At 31.8% G+C, this 10,484-nt stretch overlaps 1 protein-coding gene across 1 annotated transcript; it reads left to right on the forward strand.

Moving 5' to 3' along the window:
• Positions 1-2,073: 2,073 nt before the first annotated feature.
• Positions 2,074-4,783, forward strand: LOC104801762 (protein SHOOT GRAVITROPISM 5-like). Its single transcript, XM_010525106.1, has 3 exons — positions 2,074-2,368; positions 2,569-2,974; positions 3,924-4,783. The coding sequence occupies exons 1-3, from the start codon at positions 2,200-2,202 to the stop codon at positions 4,648-4,650; spliced, it is 1,302 nt and encodes a 433-aa protein (XP_010523408.1). The 5' UTR covers positions 2,074-2,199; the 3' UTR covers positions 4,651-4,783.
• The last annotated feature ends 5,701 nt before the right edge of the window (positions 4,784-10,484 follow it).

Below are 10,484 nucleotides of genomic sequence, written 5' to 3' on the forward strand. Positions count from 1 at the left end.
TATATATATATATATATATATATATATATATATATATATTATACCTCTCTCCCTACTACGGTGGATATTTCGGTTTGGTTCAACCGAACTGTATCGAACCGAAAATTCGGTATTTTCTCTGAACCATACCATTCAAAATTTTTGAATGATGTGATTTTTATAGAAACGAATTTCTCGAAATTGAACCAAACTTTATATAAAATTCTCGAAAAACATAATTTTTCTTAAAAAATCTAATTTTTTTTAACAAAAACAGAAATCGAACCGTACCGAAATCGAAACCGAACCAAATAATATACGGTACTAATTTGGTACAAATTTTAAAATATCGAATAAACCGTTTCCGAATCAAACCGCTAAAATTTCGACCCGAAATACCAAACTGAAGCAGATGTCATAAAAAATCATTGCATGCTCATGGGGATACCAACCTATTTTTTTTTTAAAAAAAAGAAAAACCACAAGAGAGCCATATGTAAAATCTCTTATAATCTATAGGGATAATCACCAAAAAAACACTGTACTTTTTTCAGATCAACGAAATAATTTTATACTTTTTTTATTAACAATTAAACCCTATATTTGATGTGATTAATCCATAAAACCCCGTACTTTTTAAAAATTCACCGAAAATCCCCTGCGAATGCCAACTCAAACAAAACTGATGATGTGACAATGACATGACATAAACACATCATCATAATTATGCCACATCATCATTTCAAACAAAATTTAAATTAAATTAATACATATACATACAAATTCACACATACATACATATATATATTAAATATAAAATTACTTATAACTAATAAAAAATTTATGCATACCTACAATATATATGTTATAAATAATATATATATATATGCATATTATTTTTTAATATATATTGTATATATATATATATTAGTTGTAATTATTTTTATTTTAATATGCATATTAGTTGTATATATATATATGTTGCATGTATAACTAATATATATACATATACATATTATTTTTAATAGATATTATATATATATATGTTAATAATAGTTACTTTTATTTTAATATGTATATTAGTAATATATGTATATGTTGTATGTATAACTAATATATATACATATATATATTATTTTTGATTATATATTAGTTATAATATACATTTATATTGTAGTTATGTGTATATATATTTTGTTAATTACAAATAATTTTATTTTTAATATATATATGTATGTGAGATTTGTATGTATATATATTAATTTAAATAAATAATTTAATTTAAATTTTGTTTGAAATGATGATGTGGCATAATTATGATGATGTGTTCATGCTATGTCATTGTCACATAATCATTTTTGCTTGAGTTGACATTCGCGGAGATTTTCGGTGAATTTTTAAAAAGTACGGGATTTTATGAATTAATCATATAAAGTACAAAGTTTAATTGGTAATAAAAAAAAGTACAAGGTTTCTTGGTTAACATGGAAAAATTACAGAATTTTTTTTGCCATTACCCCTAATCTATACCATATTTTTTTAGAACCATTAGAAAAAAAAAGCTTAAAAAGCTTGTCGCAGAAAGTTTAAAAGGGCATCTTCTGTCTCTCGCCATTTTCTCTTCTTCTAGTAGTACTATTCCAAACAAGAACCTCTCCAAACCTGATTGGAATTTCCTCTCTCTCTCTCTCTCTCTCTCTCTCTCTCTCTCTCTCTCTCTCTCTCTTCGCCCACCGCGAGGGATCATTTCTTAGTAAAAAATTAGCGACAGAATGAATTGGTTTTGAACGTTCATATATTGTATAGCGTTCATAGTTAGTATGAATTCCGAACCTTCTGCTACATGTATAGTGGATTAGTGGATACCTTTAATTCTTATAATTATACACTTTTAGTCATAGTTACAGTAATTGCAATTTAAGATAATTGGAGGTGCATATATAATGATATTTTATGTGTCGCATCAGGCATAAAAGGGGGTGTGTTTTTTTTCCAAATTCTAAAATCATTTTTAACAAAAAAAAAAACAACACAGAGAAGAATTTAGAAACCGCTCATACTCTAATACTATACCCCGCACTACAAATACTCTCTCTCTCTCTCTCTCTCTCTCTCTCTCTCTCTCTCTCTCTCCTGCCACTAGTTGCGTCATCACTTCAACCACCAGAACCCAAAACACAGCTAGCACAAAGCCAAAAGAAGGAAGAAACCGATCGATTGATGAGATCAGGAGCCATGTTGGGAGCCAGCAAGAACAGCATCCCAAGCAGTTCCACATGTTGTTTTGTCGTTCCAAATTCTTCTTCCTCCTCTTCTGATATTTTCCCTTCTTCCTCAGACAATGGGGTCGCCACTCATAAGAGGAAAAGAAGACCTGCTGGTACACCAGGTAACCATCTAAAACTCTCGCATCGTTTTAGGTCTTCGGCGTTGATGGGTTTCCCTCAAAACCCTTAATTAAAAATCTTAACTTTATCAAATCCTTACGTGCCCATTTCTTGGTGTTTTCCTTTCCTGTTAGTGAAGATAAAGCACGAGTTTTGATAGGTTTTTTGTCATCTTTAACGGGTCGTCATCCAAAATTTCCAGATCCAGAGGCAGAAGTGGTTTCTCTGTCGCCGAGAACGCTTCTCGAATCAGACAGGTACATCTGCGAGATCTGCAACCAAGGTTTTCAGAGAGACCAGAACCTTCAGATGCACCGGAGACGGCACAAGGTCCCCTGGAAGCTTCTCAAGAGAGACAACAACGATCAAGAAGTGAAGAAAAGGGTTTATGTCTGTCCTGAGCCATCGTGTCTCCACCACGACCCTCGTCACGCCCTCGGCGATCTCGTCGGGATCAAGAAGCACTTCAGGAGAAAACACAGTGAGCACAAGCAGTGGGTTTGCCAGAAATGCTCCAAAGGCTACGCCGTTCAATCCGATTACAAGGCTCATCTCAAGACTTGCGGCACCCGAGGCCATTCCTGCGACTGTGGCCGCGTCTTTTCCAGGTTATTCTTCCTCGTTTTTCCCCCGTTGAAATGACTTTATTTTTGTCGAAAAGATTCATGAAAGACACAGAGATTTTTTCTTTGCTGAATTGGGCAAAATCGAGTTTCAAACAAACAGAAACAATCTCATTTGTTTGTGGCTGTCCGATGGACATCCCAGACGCCCGTTGAATAATGCTTGGAATTTTCATTTCTTTAACATTTTTTTTTTAAATTTTGATTTCCCTATTTTTGTGCCTGGTCAGATTCTTGAAAGAAATTAAATGATACAAAACACTTTCAAACTGTGGGTCAAAGATAAATTTATTGTTAATCAATATCCAGCAGCCAGAACCCAGGTTTAATTTCTTCGGTACTATTCGATATGACCCTTTGCGTGTATATCTCCTGTGTGTAGATATCATTGTGTATATATATACACTTGCATGTATGTATAATATGCATATAAGCTTATATTCAATAGAAGTTCATCACGTGGACTGTGCATCGCTGTTTTCTAAGAAAAGACATTGTCCCTTTGTCTGGTTACATGACAAAAAGATTGAAAACACTACACATATTCCTTGGCCAAAAACTCAAACAGTGTCGTTTTTGTCCGTGTGCGTTGCTGCGCCAACGATAATGTCGGCCCAAATTGTTAAATTTTGTTTTGGCTTTTTAGTGAACCTTATCTATTTAATAATATACCATATGGACATACAATCATGCATAGTCATAATATATAGTGTTGATGCCAAAGTAATCCTTTAATCAAATCAGTTCCAAAGATACAGTTAACATTAATTAATCATATCTCAGTCCTCATGTTTCTTCCTAACCCTACATCAAAACATTAACTAATCCATCCCTAAGGATGAGACTATATTACAAGGGAGTGGATACCCTTTTATCAACAGAAAAAGTCCGAGGTTTCTTATCTTTACTTGTAAATATATTTTGTGATCAACAGGGTGGAGAGTTTTATTGAGCACCAAGACAGCTGCAAGGTAAGGCGAGCCACCCACCACCAGCCGCCGCCGCCTGCCGCCTGTCCGTCGAGAACGACCTCCATCGCAAGCACGCCGTCCAGCGATGCTGTCGCGCGGGTCCCACCGCAGTTGGTCGGAGGACAAACTGTTCCGACACCAGTATTGCCGCCAATTTTCATCTGTTCACGAGACAACACAATGAACAAGAACAACCACCTCGAACTCCAGCTCTTACCGTTCATGTCGGATAATCCAAACCCTAATAGAAAAACCCCCGAAGAAGAACCCTTTGATACCAACTTGAATCTCTTCATAACCCCACTATCGCATCCTCACAACAGCAACATAAGCAAGTGTTCTACGTCTATGGTTTATGATCAAACGAAGGAACTGGCCGGAGAAGATGTGAATATGGCGATGAAGGAGAAAACGTACGTGGAGGAAGTGAGGCAAGAAGCGAAACGGCAGCGAGAGATGGCGGAGATAGAATACACCAATGCAAAGAGGATAAGGCAGCAAGCGCAGGCTGAGCTCGAGAGGGCTAAGCTTCTGAAAGAACAGGCCACCAAGAAGATAAGCGCAGCGATCACGCACGTCACTTGTCAGTCCTGTAAAAGGCAGTTTCCGGCGACGGCTATGCGGTCTTTTCTGCCGGCGGCAGCGCATGAAACTTCGGTGGTTGTGAGTTATGTGTCGGGATGTGAGTGATCTGATCCTTTTGTGTGTACGAGAAAGTTAATTGCGAAGAAAAACAAGAGAAAAGGAAAAATGTCCTTTTTTTTTTGGTAGTTTTGTGCTCCAAACATCTCTTAGTTATGTTCATTTCAGTGATTATTATATATTTTTTGGGCTAATAGTTATATTGAAATAGTTCAATATATGACCGAATGTGTTGTTGTGTGTATATATATATACTGTGCATCAAGTTAATTCAAATGTGTATTAAAATTTATGTTCTGCTACACATTTTCTTTTAATGATACAGAAAATGCTATAATATTATAATATAGGTCGTGTTGCTATATATATATATGCATTACACACGAGATGGTGAAATAGCAACATACGAATAAAAATTTTGAATTTTCAAAATATAGAAATGAAAATAATAAAGTTAAAATAATTGAGTTTAATTAACTTCCATAATCATAGTTTTATTTTAGTTGAATGCAGTTAATTATTTCCAAATTTGCAATGATTAAAACAATTGATTTGTTAAGATATATGTAGGTTAAGACAAAAATATGCATAGAATAAATAATAAATGTGAGAAGAAGAAAACAAGTTAGCAAAATATTGATTGATTGCGTAACTAAATAGTCTAACGCACGGGCCTTTACATGTTTATAGCATGTTGTCATAAATTGCATTAGTTTTCCAAAGCACTTGAAGTCAACATAATAATTACTCGTTCCGTTTCAAAACATATTTTCATTCCACATTTTCAAGATATTTTTTTACAATAATTTCCAATTTTATCCATATTAAATTTCAATAACATTGTTTCTATCGTTAAATAAGGGTATTAAATAAAGTTATATGCGACTTTTTCTATCATTTCTTAAAAAATGTGAAATAATCTAAAACAACAATTATTTTGAAACGGATGGTTTAGCTTTTAAACGTGTGGAAATTTACATTTGTCATTCGTCAATCAACTTAACCACAAATCCATAACGTATGTGGATCAATTTTGCAACATGGGTACATTATCATTATATTTATAGATAACCGTACAAGTGAATAATATGATAAAATAAATATGAATCTTATATTTCAAAGGGATATATTTGCTGGGGATGAGTCCAATTTCGATTGATGGGAATCGTATTATTATTATTATTAATATTCCAAACAGCATTTAGTTATTTTATATATATATATATATAGAGAGAGAGAGAGAGAGAGAGAGATTCGGCTAGAAAGTGTTTGATTGATAATCATGAAAAATAGCTCGGAAAAGAACTTGCCGTCTTTATTTCGGTCTTTGCAATTTTTAGGCAACGTACCAAAAAAAAAAGATAAGAAGAAATATAACAAAATTAATTTATGTTTTTTCTATATTGTTGGTATATGGCATGAGTTTCTCGTCATTGTCTACTATAACGTTAACTTCTACAATATTGTTATATGATATAATATAAGTTGTAATGTCCAGGATAAAAAGATCAAACCAAACCAAAGTTGAATTTGGTATAAATTAATATCGATTGAATATGATTTATAAAATCAAATTAAACAAATTTTAAAAAGTTTAAAATTCAAATCTGATATAAAAATATTTAAAATCAGAAAAATAATTTTTAGATGAAACCTTTTCTTTATGAAACATTTCTAATTCAAAATAAATTGAAATTAGATATAAAATCATATACATATATATATATATATATATATATAAAGAGAAACGAGAAACCCTAATAACTGTGTCCTATTTCTGCCTAAAATTGATTGTTCAAAAAACAGTAATCAAATTGAAATTGGAAAGGCCCAATATAATACGTTTTCTTGGAGAAATAATTTGTTTTTTTTACAAAAGTGAAATAATTTGTTTACAACGATATATATATATATATATATATGGTGTATTTTCTTCATGGATTCTATCACAATACACATCGTAGATAAAGCCAAATACAGGCACCCGCAAATTATCTCACAAGAATTTGAAACCGATAGTCATCGAGCTAAATATAACATGCATGATTAGATGTATACGCATATATATACACATAGGAGGTCAGATTAACTGCATATGTACTGGTTATATATATATATATAGTTATAGGTTTTTAGGGAAATGTATATATATATATAAGGGATTGGCCTTCGAACTCTCACTGATCTCTCTGAATCTCTCAAGAACGGGAAAGAAAAGTGACACAACGAAATACAAGTTCAGTATCGAGTTCTAACACTCGGTATCTACATCTTGGAGAGAAGAATAACGTTTGCTAGGGTTACACAAAGAGTAATGCCGGAGATCGACGGGAAAAACCGATCCCGATATACGGAGGAATGAAAATCGCACCACCGAAAGAGAGAGAAGTCAAAGAAACCGAAAACACAATCTGCCGAAAAAGAAACCCTAATCTGTCTCACAAAGTCGACCCGTACAAAGACTAAAATGCCCTTCCGTCTTTAAAACCTTTTGTCTCTCCTAGAGGCTTCGAGAGCCTCTCCTTCGCTCCGAGTGTTTGATGAAGGTAATCAACAAAATATATAACAAATATATTTTGCGTATGAAAGCCGATGTGAAAAGAAATGGGAAAAGAGATCACATAAAGAGGAACCAAAAAGACATGAATGCATGCATGCTCATATATAACACCGTTTCAAGATGTGGCACTGAAAATCATGTGTTTTTTTAAATGATACAGTATATAATGTATATATTTATTTTGCATTTAAAAGGGCACTCGATTGCATTGAAAGCGACGTGCGTTTATTGTCACAGAAAGAAAGGTAGAGAGACCATAAACAGCTTTTTTTTCTCTCTCTATATATATATTATTAATAATAATATATGATATTACTAATAATGTATATGTGTGAAAGATACTATATATATATATACTAGACCCATTCATATTTTTCCACATATTTCGTAAAGAATTAGGGGAGAGACACAGAAGTGTATTTTTCGTTCTTTGTTGTGGTCTCGAATGAAGGCTCGACGACCTTATAATTATATTAAGAAAAATGTAATAATTTGTGTAAAGATAATATGTCTTTTTTTATCAATAATGATGGCCCCTCCATGTAAGAAAATGTGTTTTTGCACTGAAATCTGGCGTTTTTTTTGTCTTTTTCTGTTTTGTTATTATTATTATTATCATTATTATCATTATTATTATTATTCGTGAATTTAAAATTTGCACTTGTCTTGATTCCAAAATGAAAGTATTTTCCCCCAAAAAAGTACCGATGCCTGTGTCTTTGTACGTACATGCAGGGCCGTTTTTATAGCAAGTGAATAAAGTGGTAGAAGGGTCCTATAAATTTTGGAGTCTTATTTTTTTTAAAAATAAATTATATATAATTATAAAAAGAATAAAATAAATCTGAATTTAAAACAATATTTTATTATATAGTTTTTATTATAAAAATAAATAATTAATCATTTTAAAACTAATATTTTTATTATATAAATTATAATTTTTATTGATGAAATTTTATCGAAAAAGTTTGAGAATATATATGGATAACCCATGTCAAGTTTTGTTCTTTTCCATGTAACCCTCTTTTCGTTGATTATTCAATAATTCAACCAAATTAAGTCACGCGACAAACAACATTATAGGTTTCTTTGAATATGGATAGACGAAAATATGCGAATATTCAGAATTATTTGATATCCGAATCAAAAGTAGATCCAATATTTACATGAAAAATCCATTTTTAAGATGGTTTTTTTTATGGTTGACGTTACTCCTCTTCTTGACTACGATGATATCTAATGTTTACAAAGATGACGGAAAAATGGCAGATAATATGAACCTATTTTGTCGATATTGTTTGTGCACATTTCCTGATTTTTTTTTCGTTTGATCCTTTTCGATCATTCCTTTTTTTTTTAATGACGTGACAATTTGTGTTTGTGTTTGTGTTGATAAAGACGCTTCTATGGAATAGATTTAAAAAACAATTGGCATGTTTAGATTATTAACAGACAAATCCATTAAGAGTGTCGGTCATATATATATATATACTCATGTTCATGTATGATGTATGCATGCATGGATACATCATTTATTTTTTCTTAGATAAACTTGAAGTAAGGGTGAATTATTTTGTATGTTGAACTCTTCCTGTTTATGCACACTACAAGAAAAACTGTAATTTGCGACCGAAAAATCATGCGGTTTTTCTTGTAGTTTTTATTGCGACTAAAATTTCGGTCGCAACAGGTGTCGCAAATTACAGTTTTTCTTGTAGTGGCAACTCGTAAATATAACCCAAAATCATGCGGTTTTTTTTTTAAAAAAGAACGGCACGGAATAATGCCATGTTTTCCGTGTTATATTTATACATTGTATAAACAGATTTAATATTGGATAACTCAACTATTAAGAGATAGAGCAAATTTTTTCAATCTAGATTCGAATCTCCACTTGGAAGAGATATTCAAGGAAACCCATCGGAGTCGTAGCGAAAACGAGTTTATAGGGCAATTGCATTTCTTTTCTTACAACATTTTTCAAATTCATTATTTTCTATAGATTTCTCCGATCTTATGAGAGATGTGATTCTAAAATTCAATAAATTTTCAGATTAAAAAAATTGTATAATCCGATTAAATAAATAAATCATGGCATTACTCCGTGCTTTTTTTGTTAAAAAAAACAGGTAATTCGTTTTATTCATAAATAAAAACGAATTATATTAAACAGCAAGAGATAAGGCGGTAGGAGGTGTCAGAGAAAAGACAGCAAATGCATTCTTGCATTTTGTAAACTAAAATCCAAAGATTTTGAGATAAAAAAAAAAATATTGTGTAATACTTGTCGGATAAATGATTGTGAATCTGCACGATATTACGAGAGATTTGGTTGTAAAAACTAGGGTGGCCATTTCGGTTATTAACCGAATAACAGAGTCGAACTGAACCGAATAAGATATAATCGTACCCGAACCGAATCCGGCATCAAAATCGAACGGTTATGATTTTCTTAAACTCGAATAAACCAAAACCGAACCGAACCGGATAAAAAATAACCAAAAAACCGATGATTTCTTTGAAAAAATTGAGTTTTTTTACTGAAACCGAACCAAACCGAACTGAAAAATAATTGAACCGAACCGAACCGGAATTTATGTAAAAACCAAATGGTTATAGTTTTTCTATAACCGAAATAACCAAACCCGAATATAACCAAACCGAACCTGAATTGAAACCCGAAATGGTCACCCCTAGTAAAAACAGGATTTCAGGTAAGATCTAAGCAATAATATAAAATTTGTTATTATATAAAATTTAAAGTGAAGTACTTAATCAAAATGTTTTATTATAATATATGATAAAAATGATGGAATAATATACATCATATTTTTTTATTGAATAAATCAAGATATATAGAATAAAATAATTGAAACTAACAGACACGCACACATATATATACATACATATGTATGTACAGAAAACATAACATTCAAACCGACAGATAGCCGTATAATTACAGCATTCTCTGCAATTAAAATCTATTTTAATTATAACTAAACTCTATCGTCCGACTCGTTGTAGTAATGTATTAACCATGAAGTGTCCATCTACCGAGAGTATTAAAAGTCAAGCCTTTCATGATTATTTACAGATCAAATATATATATATATATATTAAGTGGGGGCACATGCCCCCATTCACATTTTTAAAAAAAGAAATATTACTTATAGTTTTAATTAAATTATAACAATGCCCCCAGTAAAAATTAAGTGGTGCCCCCTCATTTTTTTAACCCTAAATCTTTTTTTTTCAATTTTTTTTCTACCAATTTCACATTCTCTTTCATTTTTTTATATTCTTTACCAACTCCAAATTAATT

Source organism: Tarenaya hassleriana, unplaced genomic scaffold (genome assembly GCF_000463585.1).
Source record: "Tarenaya hassleriana unplaced genomic scaffold, ASM46358v1 Cleome75, whole genome shotgun sequence".
Classification (NCBI taxonomy): domain Eukaryota; kingdom Viridiplantae; phylum Streptophyta; class Magnoliopsida; order Brassicales; family Cleomaceae; genus Tarenaya; species Tarenaya hassleriana.

Bases quoted from the DNA above. Each gene is read 5' to 3' on its own strand.
- LOC104801762 (XM_010525106.1), top strand. From the start codon at position 2,200: ATGAGATCAGGAGCCATGTTGGGAGCCAGCAAGAACAGCATCCCAAGC. The intron at 2,369-2,568 runs GTAACCATCTAA...CAAAATTTCCAG, and splicing joins AAGACCTGCTGGTACACCAG to ATCCAGAGGCAGAAGTGGTT. The intron at 2,975-3,923 runs GTTATTCTTCCT...TGTGATCAACAG, and splicing joins TGTGGCCGCGTCTTTTCCAG to GGTGGAGAGTTTTATTGAGC.